The 26,777-nt window shown below is 45.8% G+C and overlaps 1 protein-coding gene across 1 annotated transcript; it reads right to left on the bottom strand.

Annotated features, from left to right (window-relative positions):
• Positions 1 to 3,305: 3,305 nt before the first annotated feature.
• On the bottom strand, positions 3,306 to 6,575 carry LOC141040872 (uncharacterized). Its single transcript, XM_073506986.1, has 5 exons — positions 6,331 to 6,575; positions 5,758 to 6,094; positions 4,770 to 5,646; positions 4,211 to 4,423; positions 3,306 to 4,033 (listed from the first exon to the last, which is right to left on the bottom strand). The coding sequence occupies exons 1-5, from the start codon at positions 6,573 to 6,575 to the stop codon at positions 3,306 to 3,308; spliced, it is 2,400 nt and encodes a 799-aa protein (XP_073363087.1).
• Between the last annotated feature and the right edge of the window lie 20,202 nt (positions 6,576 to 26,777).

The raw sequence follows: 26,777 nt of genomic DNA, 5'->3' as shown, positions 1-26,777 counted from the left end.
ACTTGCGTTGTGGAAGCTCCACCGCCGCCATGCCTTCCTGGAATGATGGGGATACGAGCTCGGAGGATGAGTGCGACATCACAAGCATGGACATGGCTCTTTGGGTAAGTTTTTCGATCTGCTGAGCTAGGGTTAGGGTTCATCTAGGAGCTAGATTAGGTTAGTGTTCAACTTGGTGAGCTAGGGTAAGCTTTGGTTACTGTTATTTAGTAGGTAGAGTTATGGTTGCTGTTTGAGCTATGTTTATGTATGCTTGAAAACTAGGGTTAGGGTTAGGGTTCTTGCTAGATTTGGGAATTAATTTGTGATCTACGTCTGGTTCTGTGAGCTAAGGTGATTTTGTTGCTGTGTTCATGCAGGAGACCCCTGACACCACCGTGGAGCCTCTTTTCTGTGGCCAGCTGGAGCTTTCTGAACCCACCTGCATGATGCACCACATGAGGCCAATTAAGTGTGTGGCATTTGAAGGAACCTTAACTAGAAGGCGTTTCTATGGTTGTCGAGTGCCGCAGGTATAGTACCTTAATTGGAATCATTTTCTTCTGAACCCACACATGTATTTACAAGGATGCCAGGTTGCTTTTCTGAACCCACACAATATCATGTTGACAAGTTGCTCTTATGAACCTGCACTGTATTATTTAGGATGAACTGCAATATGCCTTGTATTAAGGTATTGAGGGATATGGTTACTATCAAAAATGCTTATGTATAGGAAGCATATATTTGTGAATGTACTTGTACAAGCAGGTTGGGTTCCAGTTATAGTTTGAGTTATATTAAGCAACATATTCAGTTTACTTAAGCCTCACCTTCAGTTTCTTAGTCTGATATGATTTGTTGTTTTGAAATTGAGTGCACTTAGTGATGTATATTTGAATTTCCAAATGCAGAGTGAAGGTGTTAATTGTGGTGTTACTGAGTGGGTTGACAAGCCCTGGCATCCAATTCTTCAGAATTGCTTGTCCAGGCTGTGGGACATGTACCATGAATAGAATTGTGGCAGGGTAGTTGATAAGCAAAAGTATGAGAAGCATTTGGCCAAGCTTAAGACTGAAAATGACAAGTTGTGCATTGAGTACACAAAGCTTGTCCAAGATGTATCCAAGATGTTTGATTGGCAGGATGGTAGGGTAGACCACATGGATTACCAGAAGGCAGTTGAGGAGGAAGAATTTGAGAAGAAGAAGAAGAAAGAGGTAGAAGAGAGTGCTAGGTTGGAGGTTCAGATGGAGAAGCTCAAACTTGCCAAGGAACAAAGGTGCATTTTACAAAGTCAAGCTGACATTATCAAGAATACCAGGAAGGCAAAAAAGGAGGTTGAACAGGAGAGAGATTTGCTTAAGATAGAGAAGGCCAAGCTTGAGCATGTGGTGAATGAGCTGCTGAAGGATGGGCATGCAAGCAAGGAGAAACTTGAGAAAATCAAGGCCATCCTTGATTCATGAAGTGTGTTCTGGAGATGGTGAAGTACATCCAAGGCCTTTATAAGTATGTGGCCTAACAATCTGATGTGAAGATATGGGGTGTACATTTTGGGGAATGTGAACCTAATCTAGTCTATGTCTATGCCAATGTTAAGAACTGTAGTTTATGCTGCTAGAACCTTTAATGCTAAGTTACGAACTAAGTTGTAATGAATGTTCTGCCTGTATTTGAACCTCTTATGCTATGTTATGGAGTCGGTGATAAGCACTGCTGGACTATGCTATGTGTTTTTTTATGTTTAAAAGGTAGTTATGTTTATTAGTGTTTTGTACCTGGGCTTTGTGGCCCAGTTATATTTACAAACCTAGGCCTACTCCACCCACCCTCCACTGCTCATAAATAGCCTACTCCACCCACCCTCCTCCCTCCAGAACACAGCCGCCACACCCCACCTCTTGAAACCCTAGATGGATCCAGAGCTTGGGGAGGTGACAGATGAGGAAGAGGAGGCAGTGCATGCAATGGATGTGAGGAGGCAAAGGGCTCGCCCTGCGGTGCCCATGCCATCAGCTTGGGAGCTAGAGTGGGAGCTGGAGTTCAAGAGGAGGCTGGTAGATAAGATCTTGGAGAAGTGCAACTCAGATGAGTTCACAGTTCTTGTCCCTGGCGGCAGGCGCAAGAGCTCAGGGAAGATCATCAGGTGGGCTAGGGCACAGGCAGTAATCGCTCCTCACCCTTCTACCAGAGCAAAGTGGCACCGTTTCTTCGATCGTTACGATTGAGAGTTGTTAGTAGTTATTTTTATTATGAATAAGAGTATGAGCTATGTATCCCTTCCACTTTCTGTACAACTCTTTGTATGAAAGAATGTTTGCATGGTGGAATCTATGAATGTTTGATTATTTGAAAGAATGTTTGATTCTTTGAAAGAATGTTTCTATCAATCTGTGCATCAGTTGCAAAGCTCATAAGTTTCAGGAAGTGCAGCCCAGAAGTCACAAACACTCAGGTTTCATAATGCAAACACTCAGGTTTCATAATGCAAACACTCAGGTTTCATAATGCAAGAAAATACATAGGTTTCAGGAACCAAATACTTAGGTTTCAGGAAGCAAATACATAGGTTTTAGGAAGCAAACACTCAAGTTTCAGCTAACAAATACATAGGTTTCAGCAAGCAAACACTTAGGTTTCGGCACTCATACAGTGCAAACAAGACAACTTTCCAGCACTCAATAGTTACCACTAGCAGTGAAATATGCCTTCCACTTTCCAGTTGGCTTCCTAACCCTCTTGGACCCAATCTCCATCTCAGAGTGAGCAGCTTGCCTTGGAGCATTGAAACCTGTGTACCCCCCTCCTCTGCTGGCTGTTGATGCTCTGGTGTTCTTTGCTGGAGAGGCAATGGATGACCTTGTGTTCTTGGCTGGTGAAGATGTGCTAGGAGCCCTTGTCTTGTTGGTTGCTTTGGTCTTCTTGGCAGGTGCTCATGTGGCAGGTGCTGGAGTAGCAGAAGCAGCTGCCTTGTTCCTCTTTGCTGGTCCTGGAGTAGCTGTGGCTGTTGCAGGCCTCTTCCTAGCTATGGCTGGTGCTGATGGTGGTGGTGGTGCAACCACACCTGTAGTAGCCATGGTAGATGAAGAGTAGTCTGACCTATTCTCCTGCACATTTAACAAAGCAAATTAGAATTAAACCACCTAGCCTATGAAACAGAAATTTCTTTATCAATAAGCATACCTGGTGATTATTCTTTCTCATCTGCAGTTTGGGTTTCAGGGAACACCACATGTGGTATATCTGTGACCTTGCTTATTACAATTGCTACAAGTCACTGTCCCAATTCTTGATGTATCCTTCTTGGCAGGCACCTCAAAATGTCATTTCCTCCTAGTTGTCTGCTTTTTACCCTTCTTTTCTTTGAATACTGGAGGAGATATGTCATCCCCCATGGTGTGTGGCCAACAATCAGGGCCTGGAACAGGGTATGTAATATGCTTGTAGGTTTCACAGTAGAGGGGCTTCTTGAAGAACTCATGGACAAAATCTTCAGGGTGTAGCTTCACCTTCTGCATTGCTGCTATAGCATGACTACATGGAACAGCTGTCATATCCCACCTCCTGCAGTCACAAGTGTAGTTGTTTAGGTTTACACAGTAGGTCTTTTCTGAACTACTTGTAACTTGCCAAATGCCTGGTCCAGCCATATATGCATCACAATATTTTTCCCACTTCTTGGCCTCCTCCAATATCTCAGAGTAAGTGGGTGTGATATCCCACCTACATGCCTCTGTCTTCTCCCTAATCTTCTGAAACTTGATCATGAGTTTTGTCCTCATTCCTTCAAGCATTGTCCTTATGGGCTTGTTGCTAACATCCAGAATCATCCTGTTGAAAACTTCACTAAGATTGTTTACAACAAGGTCTGTCTTGCATATAGTATCCATTCTATGCCTGGCCCAAGTATGGACTGGTATGTTGGACAACCACTTCCATGCCTCCTCACTCTCTTTCTTCAATGCTTCCATGCCCAGATCATGCCCATGCTTAGTGAAAGAATATGCAGCCTGGTCTAGATGTTTTTTCAATTCATCCCCTCTAAACCCAGCTGATTGGAAGTTGGCATATATGTGTCTTAAACAAAATCTTTGAGGGGAATCAGGAAATACATCCTCTATTGCATTGAGCAGACCCTGTTCATTGATTTTGTATTAATAACTAGTGAAGTAGAGAAAGCATTATATAGTGCAAGGAAAAGCAGTTAAATCATGAAGAGTAGTTGTACCTTTTTGCCTGTCTGACATAATTGTGTAGGGCCCAAACTTGTTGCCACTACCAATTAATGTCCTTAACTGTGTAAGAAACCAAGTCCAACTATATGTCTCCTCCTTGTCAACAACACCAAATGCAATAGGGAAGATGTTGTTGTTGCCATCCCTCCCTGTTGCTGCCAGGATTTGCTGCCCAGTGCTTAGTTTGATGAAGCATCCATCAAGACCTGCATTTCAAGCCATTAGTGCTTAGTAAACATGTAATGCAATCCCTATTTAAGCACTATACAGACTAGATTTACCTACGAAAGGCCTGCAGCCATTTAGGAACCCCTCCTTACAAGCAAACAGACAGTAAAACATGTAACGAAACCTTGGGGTAGGTGCTGGGTGGAGTTCAAATTCCTTTGTTGTCACAATACACCTACTACCAGGGTTTATGTCCAAAACACACTGCAGATAGTCTCTTAACCTGTAGTATTGTGTCTTGTGACCCCCTTGCCCTGTAGGCCAAACTTTTTGGAACATGTACTCCTAATTTCTTTTTTGTATAACTTAGTATAGTCTCAACACCTGCACCAGGATTGGATCTTACAGTATCCTCAACAGCCTTTGCAACCCACTTCATGGTAACCTTTGTGTTCTCTCCACTTGCTCCACAGGTGTGATCAAGATTCATCTTCTTGATGCTAAAGGTTGACTCATGGGCAATCTTAGAAGCAGTAATATAAAACTCACAACCATGCTTTCTATCTGAGCACCAGGCTATGATCCTACTTGGATCATTCCTATGGTACTCAAAGTTCCTAAGTGTCCTAACATGGTAGTTTCTCAATGCTTCTCTGAACTCTACCACATTCAGAAAGCACAAATGAATCCTAAACTGTTCAAGTGCATCAGGCCTAGAGGAATCATACCATATTCTCTCCTTCTTCTTCTTCTTCTTCTTCAATTTTCTCTTCCTACCACAAGGCAACCTAGGTGCATCATCTTCTTCATCAGAAATGCCTTCATCACCTGGAAAGCAGAACTCATCAGCTTCTGGCACGAAATCTTCAAACTTTATGTGATCTGGCTCACTGTGTGATCTGCTTGTTGGGCCTTGTTTCCTCACAGGTATCTTCTGTGCCACAGTTTTCACATGATCTGAAGCTTCTTCTTCATCATCTTCTTCAGAACCATTTGGTTCCTGCCAAAACTCTGAGGGTTCAGAAGCTGCCCCAAAATAATGCTCAGCCATCTCTTCCTCTTCCCTATAGTGCTGACTTGTTCCTTCACCACCTTCATCTTCTCCCCTAGCCCAAGACTTGTATGAAATTTTCTTCCCTCTATAATCACCCCTGAAAAACTCAAAATCTGAAGAGGATTTGTCCAACTCATCTTCATCTTGATCTTCTGCTACAATGCCTTCAATTTCCACTGCCTCTTTTCCCTTGTTGAAATTACAGCTCTGCTATGTGTTAAAATATGGATCAACAGGCACAAGTGGAGGCTGTGAAGAATTTGAGACAGGGAAAAGGACACCTTCTTGGGAAACACTATAAACAATGGGATCACCAACTTGACTCATTGGAATCTGCTCTTCAAGCAAGGTGTGGTCCATGTTTGCATCTGCTGGATTTGGGTCACTAGCCTCTCTCACTGTTATGTTCAATATTTTCTTCTCAGCAAACAAATCTAGCATCTCCTCCACCTTCTCATCACTGTCCAAAACCTCAATCCCCTCCAGCCCCTTACCCTCATCCTTAACATATGACAGATAGGCATCCAACCCATAGCCCTCAAGTTCAATAAGTTCTAACAATAACAGGTAATTCATTTCTGATAAGGAAAACTTCCTTTCCATGTTGTCTCTACCCTGAAAATGCAGCCTCAATTCCCATACTTCATCATCCAAACTATGCAAAAAAAGAAACAACACATTCAGATTTCTTCAGATTTTCAAGTTAAAAAGTATGCAACAGTTTCACTTGCACAACATATCATCCAAACCTAAACCCTAATTCATATATTGCTTACAATGTATACATAATAATATACCAAAGAAACTAATTCATTAACAATCTAAGAAACAAATCCTAACCCTAGTTCATAAATAAACTAAGAAAAATAATTAAAACAATCCATAACTTACTCCACGCCACCAAGTGAGGAGCCCCACTGGTGCCCGCCTTCTGGATCCACGTGGATGCATTTGGCCACTGCCCTGGCCGCACGGAACGCCGGCGAGATCTGGACCTCCTGCGTCGGTGGCCCAGACGAGCGCTGGGTCGGGAAACTTGCGCTGCCTAGCCACTTGTTGACCTCGGAGTGAGCACCGCCCTCGCCGCTGGCTGTCGGCCCAGGCTCGCCGTCGTCCTTCTTCTTCGCCGCCGCCATCGTCGGGGGAGACAGAGAGCACGGGGGAAAGGAGGAGCAAGAGAGAGAGATGCTGCCGACAGCGAGCAAGCGGGTGCGGTCCGGCCGCACCGGTCGGTCCGAGTAATGGCCGTTAACGGCCTCACCGTCACGCGCGGTGCTGACGTGGCCTGACAGGCGGGCCCGGACCGTCAGAAAACGGTTCAAAATGCTAGCAACGGGCGATTTGGGTTTTTTGAGACAGCCGACGAGAAAAGTGGTAGGTATCAGTCACAAACAAAAAAGTGGTAGTTTTTTGGAACCCTAGCACGAAAAGTGGTAGTTTTATGCTATTTACTCAAAGAATGTCATGCAGCTGCGTCTCCGGCCCGCCCAGGATGAAAAGCCCCTTTTCTGTCATGATTTTTTGTCATAGAAGCAGGAGCCCACCACATCTATGATGATACCGGGTTTTGTCACAATTATCGTCATAGAAGTGTCATAAGTATGACAGAAAAAAATTTCGTTCGGCCCAAAATGTCACGGATGTGTCTTTTTTTTGTAGTGTACTTTGGTTGAATCTGATCCTTTTTATGGCTATGAATCTGAAACTGTTGTGGCACATCTCACTAAATTGAATGATATAGCTACCCTGTTCACTAATGATGAGAAAACTCGTTACTACTATATCCTTAAATTATTTTCGTTCTCATTAAAGGGTGATGCTAAAACATGGTTTAATTCTCTTGATCCTGGTTGTGTGCGTAGTCCCCAGGATATGATTTATTACTTCTCTGCTAAATATTTCCCTGCTCATAAGAAACAAGCTGCTTTAAGGGAAATATGTAATTTTGTGCAAATTGAAGAAGAGAGTCTCCCACAAGCTTGGGGGAGGCTTCTCCAATTACTTAATGCTTTGCCTGATCATCCTCTCAAGAAAAATGAAATACTTGATATCTTTTATAATGGACTAACCGATGCTTCCAGAGACCACCTGGATAGTTGTGATGGTTGTGCTTTCAGGGAAAGAACAGTTGATCAAGCTGAATTGCTATTGAATAATATGTTGACTAATGAAAAAAATTGGACACATCCTGAACCAACTCCTAAGCCAACTACGAAGAAAAGGGGTATTCTATTTCTCAGTCCTGAAGATATGCAGGGGACAAACAAATCTATGAAAGAAAGGGGTATTAAAGCTGATGATGTTAAGAATTTACCTCCTATTGAAGAAATACATGGTCTTAATTTGCCGCCTGTTGAAGAAATACATGGTCTTGATAACCCGACATAGGTAGTAAAGGTAAATTCTCTCTATAGATTTGATGAAGGTGATATTCCTCGTTATAAGTCTGCTAGCCAATGCTTAGATCAGTTTGATAATTTTATTGTCAACCAAGAAAACTTCAATGCTTATGTTGGTAGAGAATTGAAATGTAATGCTTATATGATTGAACACTTGAGTGATTATATGTCTAGAGTTAAGGGTGAACTTAAACTCATTAGTAAACATGCTTCTATGGTTACCACTCAAGTAGAGCAAGTGCTTAAGGCTCAAAATGATTTGCTCAATGAATTAAATAATAAGAAATTATAATGTTGTTAGAGTTATGACTAGAGGGGGTAAAATGACTCAGGAACCTTTGTATCCTGAGGGCCACCCTAAGAGAATTGAGCAGGATTCTCAGAGAACTAATGTCGATGCACCTAGTCCTTCTAAAAAGAAGAAAAAGAAAAATGATAGGACTTTGCATGCTTCTAGTGAACCTGTTGTTGACACACCTGAGAATTCCAATGATATTCCTATCTCTGATGCTGAAACACAATCTGGTGATGAACATGAACCTAATGATAATGTTAATAATGATGTTCATGATGATGCTCTACCTAGCAATAACAATGATGTAGAGATTGAACCTGCTGTTGATCTTGATAACCCACAATCGAAGAATCAACGTTATGATAAGAGAGACTTTGTTGCTAGGAAGCACGGTAAAGAAAGAAAACCATGGGTTCAGAAACCCATGCCTTTTCCTCCCAAACCATCCAAAAAAAAGGATGATGAGGATTTTGAGCGCTTTGCTGAAATGATTAGACCTATCTTCTTGCGTATGCGTTTTACTGATATGCTTAAAATGAATCCTTATGCTAAGTATATGAAGGATATTGTTACAAATAAAAGAAAGATACCGAAAGCTAAAATTTCCACCATGCTTGCTAATTATACTTTTAAAGGTGGAATACCTAAGAAACTTGGAGATCCAGGAGTACCAACTATACCATTCTCCATTAAAAGAAACTATGTTAGAACTGCTTTATGTGATCTTGGAGCCGGTGTTAGTGTTATGCCTCTCTCTTTATATTGTAGACTTGATTTGAATAAGTTGACACCTACTGAAATATCTTTGCAAATGGCCCATAAATCAACTGCTATACATGTCGGTATTTGTGAGGATGTACCTCTTGTGGTTGCAAACGTTACTATTTTAACGGACTTTGTTATTCTTGATATTCCCGAGGACGATAGTATGTCGATTATCCTTGGTAGACCCTTTTTGAATACTGCAGGGGATGTTATTGATTGCAACAAAGGCAATGTCACTTTTCATGTTAATGGTAATGAGCATAGGTACACTTTCCGAGGAAACTACCTCAAGTCCACAGTATTAATTCTATTGGAAAAATTTCAACTATTACTATTGGAGGTTTTGAATTTCCTCTTCCTACTGCCAAGAAGAGATATGATATTCTTATTGTAGGGGATGTGCATATCTCCGTTGAGGTAACCTAGTGTTATTCGAAATTTCTCCGGTTCCATGTTATTCAAAATGAGTTTGTTAACAAGACTTGATCAACCTTGTTAGTGGATTCCTTTTGATGAGCATGAGATGGATGAAGTTAGAAAGCACAACCTTTTGTACCCTCCTTTTACTTTATGTTATTTAGAATAAATAAAGCAAAAATAGCATATTCTGTCTGATTTCTGAATTATCCGTGCAATAAAAAAACACCCCAAAAATAAAAGTTCTCCAAATGCCCTGAAAATGAAATATGATTTTTCTAGAATATTTAAGAATTTCTGGCACTGAGAACACATCAGGGGGAGCCAGCACCTGGTCACGAGGGTCCAGGGCGCGCCCCCTACCTCGTGGGCCCCACGTGGCCCCTCTCCACTTATTCTTGCACCCACACACTCGTTATTCCTCCCAAAAAAATCACCAACCATCTCAAGCACGAGTTCTAGCTCCTCTTGCTGCGATTTTCAATCTCCTTGCTCAAAGCTCCACTCACAAAACTGCTTTGGGGGATTGTTCTTCGGTATGTGACTCCTCCAATGGTCCAATTAGTTTTTGTTCTAGTGCTTTATTCATTGCATTTTTTGCTGCTTAGGTGACCCTGTTCTTGAGCTTGCATGTCAAATTTATATGGTCCCCAGCTGTTCTAATGCCTGATATAGTCTCTAGGCACTTGTGGGAGTAGTTGCTATCAATTTTGTTGAGTTTGGTTCACTTTTATTTTGAGTTACTAAAATTTTCAGAAATTTTTCAGAGGAAGAAATATGTTTAGGAAAATGTACCAAGGTGGTTCTTCAAGGAAGCAAGGACCCAGGCCCGCAATACGTGAGCCGGACCATGAACCACCAAGAGAAGCTCAAGTGCGGCCTTGTGAATGTCCGTGAGAAGATTTCATGGTCCGAGCAGGAATTAAGGAGGAATTTGACGCATATGCAAAAGGGAGATATATTATAACCAGGGAGGAGGCGAACGAGTATGAGAGGAGGATGGAAGCAGATCGCCTCGAAGCTGCAGCTCATGAGGCAATAGCTGCTGCATCTCAGTACGACCCCAACTACAACTTTGATCCATGGGCATAAACCAACTTAGGCCAAAAGCCTAAGCTTGGGGGAGTACGTATTTCTCACCAACATTACATTCATGTTCACACACTCATTCTAGTTGTCGGTGCTCATACTTTTTCTTTGTACTATCCATGCTAGTTTATTTTCTTTTTCTTGCTTTCTTCTTGTGTGTTTGAAAAACCTTAAGAAAAACCAAAAAATTAGTTGTAGCTTCTAGCTAGTTTACTTTCTATGCCTATAGTAGTGATAATTGAAAGAAAACCCCAAAAGATTTCTCGTTCTTCTTTTGCTTGTTGGGAGCTTTCCCGTGTAAATAGTTTTATTTCCTTTCTTGTTCGTTGGGGGTCGAGAGGAGAAGACCATAATGAAAATGTTGAAGTGGCTCTTTTATGCATTATTGTTGATTTAACAAAGAGCCCATGTTACCTTGTCTTCTCCTTTGTATTAAATGCTTGCAGATTCCAGCTTAGTCCAATGCACGTGCACCATTATTATTATTCACACCGTTCGGTCGTGCAAGTGAAAGGCAATAATGACGATATATGATGGACTGATTGAGATGAGAGAAGCTGGTATGAACTCGACCTCTCTTGTTTTTGTAAATATGATTAGTTCATCGTTCCTGATTCAGCCTATTATAAATGAAACATGTTTGCAATAACAATTAGAGATTATAGTTGCCCATGCCATGCTTAATTTGCTAGGAGTTTATAATGGTTTACCTTGCGTGCCAACATGCTATTAAAAAGGTTGTGATGTGGTATGATAGGGTGGTATCCTCCTTTGAATGATTCAAGTGGCTTGACTTGGCACATGTTCACGCATGTAGTTGAAACAAAATCAACATAGCCTTCACGATATTTATGTTCATGGTGGATTATATCCTAATCATGCTTGCACTCAATGTTTATTAATCTTAATGCATGTTCATGAATGTTGTCGCTCTCTAGTTTGTCGCTTCCCAGTCTCTTTCAAGCCTTCACTTGTACTAAGCGGGAATACTGCTTGTGCATCCACTTCCATAAATCCCAAAGTTATTCCATATGAGTCCACTATACCTTCCTATATGCGGTATCTACCTGCCGTTCCAAGTAAATTTGTACGTGCCAAACTCTAAACCTTCAAATGAAATTCTATTTTGTATGCTCGAATAGCTCATGTATCAACTAGGGTTGTCTGTATCCTCCATGCTAGGCGGGTTATTCTCAAGAGGAGTGGACTCCGCTCCTCACTCGCGAGAAAATGGCTGGTCACCGGGATGCCCAATCCCATGATCTAAGCAAATCAAATCGAAATAATTGCAAACAAAACTCCCCCATGGCTGTTGCTAGTTGGAGGCACTCGTTGTTTCGAGCCAGCCATGGATTGATGCTTGTTGGTGGTGGGGGAGTATAAACTTTACCATTCTGCTTGGGAACCACCTATAATGTGTGTAGCATGGAAGATATCGAGATCTCTCGATTGTTATGTTGACAATGAAAGTATGCCGCTCAAAATATTATTCATCTCTATTTCAAAATCGAGCTCTGGCACCTCTACAAATCCCTGCTTCCCTCTGTGAAGGGCCTATCTATTTACTTTTATGTTGAGTCATCATCCTCTTATTAAAAAGCACCAGCTGGAGAGCACCGTTGTCATTTGCATCCATTATTATTAGTTTATATTGAGTATGACTATGACTGGATCTCTTTTACCATGAATTACAATGTTTAGTCAGTCCTTGATCTTTAAAGGTGCTCTGCATTTATGTTTTGCGGTCTCAGAAAGGGCTAGCAAGATACCATCTTGTTATATCATATTATGATTGTTTCGAGAAAGTGTTGTCATCGGAGATTTATTATTATTGCTCGCTAGTTGATTATGCCATTGATATGAGTAAACATGAGATCTAAATGTTATTGTGAATATGGTTAGTTCATAATCTTTGCTGAAAACTTGAATGTTGGCTTTTCATATTTACAACAACAAGAGCAAATAGAGTTTGTAAAAGTTTTTCTTTATTACTTTCAGTTTATCAACTGAATTGCTTGAGGACAAGCAAAGGTTTAAGCTTGGGGGAGTTGATATGTCTCCATCGTATCTAATTTTCCAAACACTGTTGCCCTTGTTTTGGACTCTAACTTGCATGATTTGAATGGAACTAACCCGGACAAACGCTGTTTTCAGCAGAATTGCCATTGTGTTACTTTTGTCCAGAAATAAAAGTTCTCGGAATGACCTGAAACTTCACGGAGAATATTTTTGGAATAAATAAAAAATACTGGCGAAATAATCAAGGCCAGGGGGGCCACACCCTGTCCATGAGGGTGGGGGCGCGCCTACCCCCCTGGGCGCGCCCCCTGCCTCGTGGGCCCCCTGGTGCTCCACCGACCTCAACTCCAACTCTATATATTCACGTTCGGGGAGAAAAAAATCAGAGAGAAGGATTCATTGCGTTTTACGATACAGAGCTCCCGCCAAGCCCAAATCTCTCTCGGGAGGGCTGATCTGGAGTCCGTTCGGGGCTCCAGAGAGGGGAATCCGTCGCCGTCGTCATCATCAACCTTCCTCCATCACCAATTTCATGATGCTCACCTCCATGCGTGAGTAATTCCATCGTAGGCTTGCTGGACGGTGATGGGTTGGCTGAGATTTACCATGTAATCGAGTTAGTTTTGTTAGGGTTTGATCCCTAGTATCCACTATGTTCTGAGATTGATGTTGCTATGACTTTGCTATGCTTAATGCTTGTCACTAGGGCCCGAGTGCCATGATTTCAGATCTGAACCTATTATGCTTTCATGAATATATGTGAGTTCTTGATCCTATCTTGCAAGTCAATAGTCACCTACTATGTGTTATGATCCGGCAACCCCGAAGTGACAATAATCGGGACCACTCCCGGTGATGACCGTAGTTTGAGGAGTTCATGTATTCACTAAGTGTTAATGCTTTGGTCCGGTACTCTATTAAAAGGAGGCCTTAATATCCCTTAGTTTCCAATAGGACTCCTCTGCCATGGGAGGGTAGGACAAAAGATGTCATGCAAGTTCTTTTCCATAAGCACGTATGACTATATTCGGAATACATGCCTACATTACATTGATGAACTGGAGCTAGTTCTGTGTCACCCTATGTTATAACTATTGCATGAGGAATCGCATCCGACATAATTCTCCATCGCCGATCCAATGCCTACGAGCTTTTCATATATTGTTCTTCGCTTAGTTACTTTGCCGTTGCCACTGTTAGACTTACTACAAAACTACTACTGTTACTTTTGCTATCGTTACCGCCACTATCATACTACTTTGCTACTAAATACTTTGCTGCAGATATTAAGTTATCCAGGTGCGGTTGAATTGACAACTCAACTGCTAATACTTGAGAATATTCTTTGGCTCCCCTTGTGTCGAATCAATAAATTTGGGTTGAATACTCTACCCTTGAAAACTGTTGCGAACCCCTATACTTGTGGGTTATCAAATATATCTCGGAATGGCTATGGAAATGCCATAATAGGTAGGTATGGTGGCTGTTTTGAGAAAGATATAAGGAGGCTTATGTGTGATAGAGCGTATCATATCACGGGGTTTGGATGCACCGGCGAAGTTTGCACCAACACTCGAGGTGAGAAAGGGCAATGCAAGGTACTGAAGAGGCTAGCAATGATGGAAAGGTGAGAGTGCGTATAATCCATGGACTCAACATTAGTCATAAAGAACTCATATACTTATTGCAAAAATCTACAAGTCATCAAAACCAAGCACTATGCGCATGCTCCTAGGGGGATAGATTGGTAGGAAAAGACCATCGCTCGTCCCCGACCGCCACTCATAAGGAGGACAATCAAAGAAACACCTCATGCTTCAAATTTGTTACACGACGGTTACCATACGTGCATGCTACGGGACTTGCAAACCTTAACACAAGTATTTCTCAAATTCACAATTACTCCACTAGCACGATTCTAATATTACCATCTTCATATCTCAAAACAATCATCAAGTATCAAACTTCTCATAGTATTCAATGCACTCTATATGGAAGTTTTTATTATACTCATCTTGGATGCCTATCATATTAGGACTAAATTCATAACCAAAGAAAATTACCATGCTGTTCTAAAGACTCTCAAAATAATATAAGTAAAGCATGAGAGTTCATCTATTTCTTCAAAATAAAACCACCGTCGTGCTCTAAAAACATATAAGTGAAGCACTAAAGCAAAATTATCTAGCTCAAAAGATATAAGTGAAGCACATAGAGTATTCTAATAAATTCTGATTCATGTGTGTGTCTCCCCAAAAGGTGTGTACAGCCAGGATGATTGTGGTAAACTAAAAAGCAAAGACTCAAATCATACAAGACGCTCCAAGCAAAACACATACCATGTGGTGAATAAAAATATAGCCTCAAGTAAAGTTATCGATAGACGAAGACGAAAGAGGGGATGCCTTCCGGGGCATCCCCAAGCTTAGGATTTTGGTTGTCCTTGAATTTTACCTTGGTGTGCCTTGGGAATCCCCAAGCTTAGGCTCTTGCCACTCCATATTCCATAGTCCATTGAATCTTTACCCAAAACTTGAAAACTTCACAACACAAAACTTAACAGAAAACTCGTAAGCTCCGTTAGTATAAGAAAATAAATCACCACTTAGGAACTGTTGTGAAATCATTATAAATTCATATTGGTGTAATATCTACTGTATTCCAACTTCTCTATGGTTCATACCCTTCGATACTACTCATGGATTCATCAAAATACGCAAACAACACAATGAAAACAGAATCTGTCAAAAACAGAACAGTCTGTAGTAATCTGTATCAAACGTATACTTCTGGAACTCCAAAAATTCTGAAATAAATTGGTGGACCTGAGGAATTTGTCTATTAATCATCTTCAAAAATAATCAACCTAAAATCACTCTCCAGTAAAAAATGGCAGCTAATCTCATGGCCGCTAAAGTTTCTGTTTTTTACAGCAAGATCACAAAGACTTCACCCAAGTCTTCCCAAAGGTTCTACTTGGCACAAACACTAATTAAAACATAAAACCACATCTAAACATACGCTAGATGAATTATTTATTACTAAACAGGAACAAAAAGCAAGTAACAAAAATAAAATTGGGTCGCCTCCCAACAAGCGCTAACGTTTAACGCCCCTAGCTAGGCATGATGATTTCAATGATGCTCACATAAAAGATAAGAATTGAAACATAAATAGAGTATCATGAAACACATGGCAAGCACATTTAAGTCTAACCCACTTCCTATGCATAGGGATTTTGTGAGCAAACAACTTATGGGAACAATAATCAACTAGCATAGGAAGGCAAAACAAGCAAATCTTCAAGATTTTCAACACATAGAGAGGAAACTTGATATTATTGCAATATGTAGAAGCATGTGATCCTCTCTCATAATAATTTTCAGTATCATCATGAATGAATTCAACCATATAACGAGCACATAAAGCATTCTTTTCATGATCTACTTGCATAGAAATTTTACTACTCTCCACATAAGCAAAATTCTTCTCATTCGGAATAGTGGGAGTATCATAAGAGACTCGAATACTATAAATTGTTTCCACATTAAAAGAGTAATGTTCAGAAAAAGGGTAATCATAATCATGGCAAGTTTTATAACTATAATCATCACTACTTTTTATAGCATAAGTGTCATCACAATAATCATCATAAATAGGAGGCATGCTATCATCATAATAAATTTGCTCATCAAAACTTGGGAGGCTAAAAATATCATCTTCATTAAACATAGCATCCCCAAGCTTGGGACAAACATTAATTGCATCAAATATATTCTCAAACATGTCATTCTCATCAAGCATAGCATCCCCAAGCTTGGGCCTTTTCATATCATAAGCATAATCACTCTCATCATTAATAGTATGGATAGCACCAATAGTATAGCAATTATCATCATCACAATGAGTAATAGGAGCAACATCATTTGGGAGGGATACCTTTCTACCTTTGCTTCTCCGTCTTTTCTTTTTCTTCTTCACATCATGTGTGGGTTTAACCCTGTAGCGACCAGACCTCAAATGGCATGTGCTGCTGTGCACCAGTGTCATCCCTGGTCAGTAATGCTGACACGCACAGTACAAATGGAGGATTTATAACAGAGTAGCAATCACACACTTATTACATCGAATATCTCCAAAGAGATTAAGTATGATGAGCATGGCTTAAGGCCATCTAACAACGATAACAGCGGAAGACTTGGAAGATAAGTGAGTCCATCAACTCCAGCGGCATCACTGAGTATAAGACCACGACCTAGGGCATCTTACTCGTCGTCTGAAAAGTCTGCAACATGAAACGTTGCAGCCCGAAAACGGGTCAGCACATAGAATATGCTGGCAAAGTAACACATAGAGAATAATGAACAATGACAATGCTATACTATATGCATATATGGCTGGTGGAAAGCTCTATGGTTACAGTTTTTGCGAAAAGCCAATTTTATCCTACTTCAAAGGAATAAATTTTATTTAACTATCATGGTGGTTGTGAAACATTGAGATGGTTGACAGCATCTCAATCCCAATTAAAAAGTCATCAATAACCCAACAAAATTAATTAGAAGTAACATAGTGTTGAGATTCACATGATAATCCAAGTACTAGATACTCAAGCTGTCCATAACCGGGGACACGGCTAACCATGATTAGTTTATACACTCTGCAGAGGTTTGTGCACTTTTCCCCACAAGACTTGATCTCCTCCGTTGGATTACTCGCACTACATGGTGTTTGAGTAACGGATGACCAAGACACAGTCTTTCAGAAGTGTTTGCACCTTACGTATGGGTAGACAGTTACACCTACTTTCCCCTACATCTGCTAGTCTACCACTGTAAGAGTTCACACAACTTAGTCAACTATGCTAGAGCCCATAATAGCTTGCGGCTGCACACGGAAGTTTCTAGCATGAATAATCTCATGATCCCTTTGAACCTGGGTGGCGGTCCAAAAGAAAAGCAGGCAATCCTGGAATACCCAGGTACCTCAATCCACCCAGATGTGAGTTTAAGTTGCCACCTTAAATAAACCATTAATTAACAATCTCACATCTGTCATGAATTTCACTCAAACCCAATCCACGTCTACGAGCATAGCATGGCAATAGAAAAGCAACGTAGAAGTAACTCCCAAGGGTTTGAATAGAAAACAGGTAATAGGTTCTACCTCAACTACTTCCCAATACCCACAATTTAATTAGATCCTAATCATGCAAGTGTTTGAGGAAAACAGGTCTAATGCAATAAAAACTGGGTATGAACGGAATATGATCAAAGTGTTACTTGCCTTGCTGATGATCCGCAAAACCTAGCGATTCGAAGTAACAGGCGGCACACTCCGGGTACTCTATCGCAAACAAACAAGCATACAATCAGTACTCATCTAATGCACAGGTAAAACTCGAATGAAAGATCCAACCAGAAAGTTCAACTTAAGAACTCCGGTTTGCAAAAAGAATCAACTCGAAAGAAGCAACGAAAGTCAAACGGCGAAAGAAAGAAACTTCGTTTGCTAATCTGGATCTAGGTCAAATTTTACTGTAGCAAAAACTTGTTTGAGTAGGTTAAACAGAAAGAGAATTTCGAGACGAAACTCTAGGCGCTTGAATCGCCTGATTCCAGAAATCGAATTTGAGAAAATAACGAGAAAATCCGACGAAAAAGAAAAACGGACGAACGGTTAAATAACGGACGTTCGTTAACAGAGAAAAACCGACGAACGCGTTCGTTAGAACGAACGGTTCGGTGAACGCTCGTAAAATAATAAAACCGAAAAAAACCGATCTAGGGTTTTTTTTAAACGAAGGGTTTTTTTTACAGAAAACCGGCAACGACGAACGGGCGACGGCAGTACCTCGTCGGGGCTCCGGGGAGGGCTTCCGGCGGGCGCGGGGCTTGGCGGCGGGGTGCAGGGCTCGGGGGGGGGGCGACTCCGGCGACGAGGGGCGGCGGCTCCGGCGGCTCCCGGCGGCGGCGGCGGGCAAGTGCGCGCGGCGGCGCTCGGCGAGATGGGGGGCGGCGGCGGCGGCTCGAGGTGAGGAAAGAGAGGGGGGTATATATATAGGAGGGGGGTCCGAAGGTGGCTTGGGGAAGGGGCGGGCGAGGGGAGGCGTGCGGCGGCCGGACTCGGCAAGGCGGCGGCGGCGCTCCCGTGCGCGGGGAGGAAAGGCGCGGGCCGGCCGGCCGGCGCTCGGTTGGGCTTCGGCCCAGCGGGCGTCGCGCGGTTTTTTTTTAAATAAAAAGTTCCGCAGAAAATAATTCGCAGAAAAATAAATAAAAATCAGAAAAATATGAAATAAATTTTCCCCGTCTAGTTAGAAAATCTAGAATAGGGTGAACATTTGTATAATCCAAAATAAATATTTTGAAAATATGCAATATTTTTAATGCAATAAAAATTGCAAATAAATTCCAAATAATGATTTTAACATTTTTCCTCCAGTATTTCAATTGTTTTGGAGAAGTCATATTTTCTCCTCTCGTTCATTTAAAATGAAATATTTTTCCGGAGAGAAAAATAATTAAAACCACAATCCTCGTTTGAAAATCAAATTTGAAAATTCGAGAAAATCCCCAACTCTCTCCGAGGGTCCTTGAGTTGCTTAGGATTTATTGAGGATTTGTCAAAATGCAACAAAACATGATATGCAATGATGATCTATGTATAACATTCCAAATTGAAAATTTGGGATGCTACAAACCCTCTTTTTTGAGCTCCTTATTAACGAGATTGGTTGAATAGAAAGCTCCTCCTCGTTACCTGATTCATCATAAGAAATAATAGGAGGATATTGGGAAGTCTCTTCCCTTTCATTAGTATTCTTTTCATCTTATATTTGTTTTCTTTTCTTTATGTAATTGGCAATATAAGGATTTTCAATGCAATTCACCGCACAATACATAAAAATTTCTTCTAGATCAAAATCAAGAACTTTATCAAGGACAAATTCTGGCATATCCTTAGTTATACGTTTCATTTCTTCATAACCCAAAAGCAAACTAACTTCATTATGATGTGCAAGGGAAATCAAGTCATCACAATTTTTGGACACGATACGATCATGAAACAATTTGCATTGGATATTTAAATGACCACGTTCATTGCAAAGTTCACAAGGATGAATAAGAAAATTTAAATTTTCAGCACAAACAACTAGCCTTTCTTGCAACCATTTAGTTTCTAAATACTTATGCCTCTTGCAAAATCTATCTTCCCTATTTGGTGTGTACTTGCAAACCCTATGCACTCCACAAAAATTGACATGCTTATAAGAGACGTTTTCATCATGACTAGTGTAATCATCATTAGTACTATGGATATTCAAAGAGTTCGTACTAACAACATTGCAATCATGCTCATCATTCAAAGATTTAGTGCCAAACATTCTAATGCATTATTCCTCTAGCAATTGAGCACAATTATCGGAATCCTTATTTTCATGAAAGATATTAAAAAGATGAAGCATATGAGGCACCCTCAATTCCATTTTTTTGTAGTTTTCTTTTATAGACTAAACTAGTGATAAAACAAGAAACAAAAAGATTCGATTGCAAGATCTAAAGATATAACTTCAAGCACTCACCTCCCCAGCAACGGCGCCAGAAAAGAGCTTGATGTCTACTACTCAACCTTCTTCTTGTAGACGTCATTGGGCCTCCAAGTGCAGAGGTTTGTAGGACAGTAGCAAATTTCCCTCAAGTTGATGACCTAAGGTTTATTAATCCGTGGGAGGCGTAGGATGAATATGGTCTCTCTCAAACAACCCTGCAACCAAATAACAAAGAGTCTATTTTGTCCCCAACACACCCAATACAATGGTAAATTGTATAGGTGCACTAGTTCGGCGAAGAGATGGTGATACAAGTGCAACATGGATGGCAGATATAGGCTTTTGTAATCTGCCGGTGTACAAAAGTCGGGGCTCTCCTTTTGACCCCTCTACTTGTGCACGGGCAGTCAGAGCCGCACCTGCGGCCACACTTAGCAGGGCAAAGGGAGGGAGCAGAAGCACAAGAACACTAGAGCAGCGCCCCAGCCAGAAGCACAAGACGGGCAAAACAACGCCAAGACCAGAGACACAAAGAGCAAGAGGGCGAGGCGGACTCCCCCGGCAAGACCCTTGCCGGGGCGGCCTCCACGGCCCCGGCAAGAGCCTTGCCGGGGCAACTTGCCCAAACACCAGCAGAGCGAGCCACCCTTGAGCCCAAGGGTTCCAGACGCCAACAACCACATTGGAACCAAGGCCCGGGAGGCACCTCCGTGGTGGCATGCAGATCTTTGTCAAGATCATAAGCACATAAGATAAGATGAGGACCAGAAGACAACGATCCTCGGCGAGATCCTTGCCGAGGAGATCCACGAGACCCCCGGCAAAATCCTTGTCGGGGACAACTGCGATGCCGTGGCAAGACCCTTGCCGGGGCCCCAGCGAGACCCTTGCCGGGGGCACCTGTGAGGCCACAACCAGGCCCGCGTCTGCCAAGACTCCACTGCCGTTCCCATGCAGCTACCAGCCCAACCAGCTGGGCAGGCACCTGCGTGGCGACGTGCGGCTTCCAGGACAACTCAGCAAGCACCTGCATGGCGGCATGCAGATCTTCGTGAAGACCCTACCACCACGCCATCCCAGCAGCCTACCAGCCTACATGGCGCTACATGCATCGTTGGCCTGGATGCGTGTCGGAGCAAGGCGGGGCGGCGACGGACGGGACCAGCCTCTTTGCCATCCCGAATAAAGCAATGGGACACCTAAGGGGGCGCATTTAATGCGTCTTGTCCCGTAATGACAAGCGATAAGCTTGCACATTGTACACCTTTCCACCTCCTGTGTGCCACTGTGGCGACCCCTTTTGTCTATAAAAGGAGGCCCGAGGCGTCCAGGAGAAGAATTCGGATCTTTTGGGCTACACACGCACCGTAGCTAGCTCAAGAACTCAAGAACACTCAAATACATACACCAAAGTAGGACTAGGGTATTACGCATCCTCGCGGCCCGAACCTGGGTAAACAATCTTTGTGCTGGCTCCTAGACCTGCTCTTTGCACAACCCCGTGCCCGCCAACCATAGAAGGGATCCCAGTGATCCCATAGGTGTCGTTCCCACCGACATCTTTGGCGCGCCAGGTAGGGGGTGCGCAGTTGTGGAAATCTAGTCTGGTTGGGGTAGCGGCTTCATCGTGGTCGTCACTCCAAGGAACAAGACGACCAAACGGGCGGTGTCGCCTGCGGATACGGTGAACGCCCGCGCAACGACAGAAAAGCTAAGTCACGCGAAATCTTGGTTATTTTCACTTATATAAGGATGTTCTCCCTGAGAGATCTCGTTCTTTGTACGGGAAACCTACACGCGATGGGACCCTTCCGCTGTTGGCAATGCCTTTGTTTCTATCTCGAGCCCGCTCGACAGTTCATGTGGCCACGCTGGCAGCGGCAAGGTGGCCTACCCGTTCCCAGCTGCGCTCTTGTCTTGCCTCGAGTCCACTCGACAGTTCAAGCGACCGCGCTGGTGGCAGCGAGGTGGCTCGCCCGGCAGCAAGCGCCCTTCCGGCAAGGTGCTAAGGATCCGTCCTTAAAGCACCATGGCATGGGTTTACGCGCCGGCAGCCTTATCTCAACAAGCGTAGGGTACGAACATACGAAGAAAGATCTAACAGGAAGATAGCGTGCATGATATTAAAGTACTGCAGAGTTATATTACATCAATTGTTGCTGCGGTTCTAACTAAAGATAAAAATTGTATTGGTCATGAACTGCAGCGGCAATAAGAAACGGGGTGCCTAATCCCGACGCTGGCCCTCTACCCTCCGAACTCTGTCGACGCGGCTGATGATGGGCTCGATACGCTCCTCGAGCGCCGCGAGGTTCGCATCCTCCGGCAAGCTCTCCAGCGCGGCATTGAAGTCAAGGTTGGGGTTCTAGTACGCCACCTTGGTGAGGACCTTGGTCAAGACATCCCGGCAGAGCTTCCGGGCCTCATCGGCCAGAGAGGCCACCCTGTTGGAACGGAACTGCTCCAGGGCCCTGAGAACAACCTCGAAGAATAGGGTCAGCTTGGCATTGGGACTCACGTTCGGCTCCGGGACGTACCTCACGCTTGGCATCCCCATGGTAGCCAGCTGCGTGGTGATCCTGCTGGCGACGTCAGCGAGGTGACTGACCCAGAGGTTCTCGCCCTTCACAAAATCCTCGTGGTTGGTGGTGTCGTTCTTCCGCAGCTGCCTCTCCTTCTCCAGATTCTTGGTCAGGGTCTCCTCCCGGGCCTTGACCTCCGAAAGTGTCTCCTCAAGACCCTCCAGCTTCAGCCTCAGGTCTTTGATGGAGTCGTTGGCCTTGGAGAGCTGCTCAGCCTTGCCGAGGACTGCACCCTGCGCCTCCACCAGAGCACCGTTGAGCGTGTCTTTCTCCTTTGCCAACTTCAGGGCCTGATCCTTCAGCCCGTCCTGCTCCACCTCCAGCTCTTTCACCTTGCCAGCATGGACCAGAGCTTGGGCATTGAGCGCCTCCTAGTGCCTCTACTCCAGGTCCTGGGTCCGCTGCATGACAAGCTTCTCCACCTCCTCATCCTTGTCGCGGAGTGTTGCGGCGAGCTTCTCCTCATGAGCGGCAAGGTCCTCCTCCTGGGAGTTTAGCTCAGCCTGGTGCTGGTGCCGAGCGGCCTCATCTTTGGCGGCCTGCTCCTTCGCCAGCTCCCGGGCATTCTCGATGTCGGCCTGCTTCATGACAAGCTCCAGCTTGCGCTCAGCCAGCACATCCTGGGCGGCCTTTGAGTCCTTGTGGGCCTGGCGGAACCAAGCCTGCGCCCCGGTGACGCGCTCCTCGAGGTCCGCCTCCGCCTTGTCCACCACCGCCATCCTGGACTTGGCCTTGTCCAGGCGGGCAGGGTGAAGCGCCCGGAGCTTCTGTAAGTTGGCGCTCATGGCTTGGAGGAGCCGCTCTTCCTGGGAACCGCCGCCACCAGTGCTCGGTTCATCGACAACCTCGAGCCCGGCGGCGGCGAGCACCTCGTCATTAGACACCTCCCCCTTGGTGGGCACCTCGATGCTCGCTGTCCCTGGGAGGTGGACGAACAGGTCGTCGCTCACCTTCAGGTACCGGCCCGAGCTAGAGGCAGCGGAGGAGGAAGGTTGGTCGTCGACCGCCCCCACCTCGGCAGCAGCCTTGCCGGCCTCCCCGCCAGGCCCCTTGCCAGCCTCCTCGGCAGCGGCCTTGCCGGTCTCCCCGACCGGCTCCTTGGCAGCGTCCTCAGCAGCGTCGTTGGCGGCCTCTTCGGCAACGATCTTGTTGGCCTCGGCCTCAGCATCCCTGGCGACCTCCTCGATGACAGTATCGATGTTCTCCTGGTCCGCCGAGGGAGCGCCTAGATGCCAAGAAGGGGGATGAGGCAGAGCCGAACCAAGGTTCAAAAAGAAAAAGAACGAACAGGGACAGAAGGCAAATAACTCACCTGTGTCGGGCTCGGAAGAAGTGGCCCCCTCCCCACCAAGATTCAGTGCCGGGACGGAGTCGCCGGCGCCCAGGTTCGCCTCCTCCTCCTCCGTGTGCATGGGCTTGGTACTTGGCGCCCTTGCTGGGGATGCCCCTCGGGGTGGCGTGGTCGATGGGGGCGGCGTGTTGGGGGTGGCCCTCAGTGGCTCCTCCTGCTGCTGTCCTCCTCCTGCAACCACGGCAAGGTCAGCGCCAAGAGATCATACCCCAACGCACGTCGATAGGGAACGAGTGATGAACGCACGCTGGGGGCTGTGCCGGGGGTTGCTATCCGGGCTGCTCTCCACCACCAGTGGCACGCCCGAGGTACCCGCCGGGGGCTGGCCGCCCGTCGAGGCCCTGGCCCTCTTCGCCACCCTCTGAGCCAGCATCTCGACATCCCTGCAAAAATAAAAACAAGTCAAGAAAAGCGGCGTGATCTAAGGGGACAGAGATGAAAGAAGATAGAATGCTTACTCATCCTCCGCCTCCTCTTCTGCTGCCTTCCTCTTCCTCCTCGGGCTCAGAGACCCAAGGTTGAAGACGACCTCTGTGTCGACATCCGCGGGAGGAGGGGAAGCGGGTGGGGTCCAAGGACGCTTGGACGAAGAAGATGCGGACGCCTTCCTCTTCGCCACCGTGGCCTTCACCACTATCTTTGCTGCGGCGGCCCTTGTCAGGCGCACGGACTCCCCCTGGGTCTCTTGCCACTGCTTGGTCCTGCCGGGCCGGACCGTCTCGCTAGAGGTGGCCTGCCGCAGGACGCGCTTTCTCTCCAAGGCCGGATGGTCGTCAGCTTCGGCCTCCTCCTCGGTCGATTCGTCGACCACGTTTTCAATGAGAGGGGCCCCAGTGTCGGCGCTGCTGGCCTCCCCAGCGGACTCCGCCCACCCGGCAAGCTCCTTCTCCTCCGCGGCAGCCTCAGCCTCGTCCTCCACATGGCCAGCGCTGCCAGCCTCCTTGGCGAGCTCCACCTCCGCCGCCCCGGCGACGATGTAGTCCAGCTCCACTTGGCTGGTGTCCTGGATGAGCAATGGCTCGGCATGGACGTACCTCTCCGATAGCTTGTCGAAGAACTCCTGTACCTGATCCGCCCCCAGCTCGGCCCAGTTTGGGTCAAGCCCGTGCGCGTTGAAGTCCAGCATCATGGCGATGATGTCGTTGGCGAGAGTTGTTGCTTAGCGGGACCACTCTCGTCGGCAGCCCAAACAAGGGCCCCTCGACGACCTTGCCGGCCTTCACGGCCCTGCGTACCTCTCGGCCCTGCCGTTGTGGTACACGTCGAGCTGAAAAAGCCTCTGGCAAAGGTGGGCGTGCCTGATTACCGTGAGGTTGTGGTCCAAGCCAGGGCGAAGTCTCATGATGTTGGCCGCGTTCGTGAAGAGCCAGGCCGGCCTCCCCTTGTTGTGCAGTGGAGCGATTCGGCGGCGGATGAAATCCGCCCCAATCATCTCAAGGGTGAGTCCGGCCATGGTGAGGCGGTGAATCCTGGTGGTGGCGACCGTGAGCTTCTCATCGTCGGTGTCGACATTGCTCCAATCGTCTCTGCGAACCAGCGGCGCCTGGCGAACCCAGCAAAATTCCTGCGGGCCCTCCTCTTCAATCCAGCACCACCAGCCCCGCCACTCCTCCCACCTCTCCTTCTGGGCGCCCTCCGGATATGTCCCCTTCCCCTGGCTCCTTGGGATCCAGGCGACACAATCGGAAATGGCACCCCCCTTTTGGATCCGAGGAAAGAAGTAGTGGCGGAAGAGCGCCGTGTTGGGATGCACCCCGGCGAAGCCCTTGCAGAGGTGGGAAAAAAGAGCCATGCACGCCACGGCATTTGGAGTAAAATCCAGAAGGTGGAATCCATAGGTGTGCATGACATCGTTGAAGAAATCGGATAAAGGGGGGCAGAGCCCGCAGGAAAAGTAATCAACGAAGAATGGGTACCGATTCGAGCCGGCCTCGGCGAAGCCGGCGGGGATGATGCGCGTGGCACGGTGCCCCTTTGCCTTGCACCCCCACATGGGCTTGAAGTAGTCTCGGAGGTGGATCGCATCGACCGTCGACGGAAAGTAGGCGAGCTGCATCCGCCGCGCCGCCGACTCACTCTCTGGCGCCTCCCTCTCCCCGGCGTCCTTGGCCACTCCCTTGCCTTTGCCTGTTTTGGGTGCCATGGCGGCTGAGGAAGACAAAGGGTGAGGGACAGCAAGGGCGCAGCAGCGGCGACGAGCGAAAGCAAGGGCTTGAGAAGGAAGAGCGGAAGAACGGCGGTTCCGAGATTGAAGAAGGCACAGAGGGTAAATGGACATCGCGCCTGTGGTTTCTCCTTTTTTATGGGGAAGGCGCGGGCCGCTTCGTTACCATTTACCACGATGTGATGCATGAGGGCAGCGGCCGCCCCACGCATGCCTCCACGCCACACACGACCCTCCATGACGCGCATTCAACGCGGGTCGTGGGGAAGCGCAACGAGCGAAGGAATTACTGCGGTAAAAATCCGCCCCGCCTGCCTGCGCACCATTCTGGGCCCGGCCCAACAACGCGTTGCGCTTATGTGTGGCCCAGGCCCGGGGGCTCCTGTCGGTGTACAAAAGTAGGGGCTCTCCTTTTTACCCCTCTACTTGTGCACGGGCAGTCAGAGCCGCACCTGCGGCCACACTTAGCAGGGCAAAGGGAGGGAGCAGAAGCACAAGAACACCAGAGCAACGCCCCAGCCAGAAGCACAAGACGGGCAAAACAGCGCCAAGACCAGAGACACAAAGAGCAAGAGGGCGAGGCGGACTCCCCCGGCCAGAGCCTTGCCGGAGCGGCCTCCGCGGCCCCGGCAAGAGCCTTGTCGGGGCAACTTGCCCAAATGCCAGCAGAGCGCGCCACCCTTGAGCCCAAGGGTTCCAGACGCCAAC

The sequence above is a fragment of the Aegilops tauschii genome, chromosome 2 (assembly GCF_002575655.3).
Source record: "Aegilops tauschii subsp. strangulata cultivar AL8/78 chromosome 2, Aet v6.0, whole genome shotgun sequence".
NCBI classification, from domain to species: Eukaryota; Viridiplantae; Streptophyta; class Magnoliopsida; order Poales; family Poaceae; genus Aegilops; species Aegilops tauschii.
Note: the sequence above shows the minus strand (reverse complement) of the source record. Positions and strands in the feature narration are given on the sequence as shown.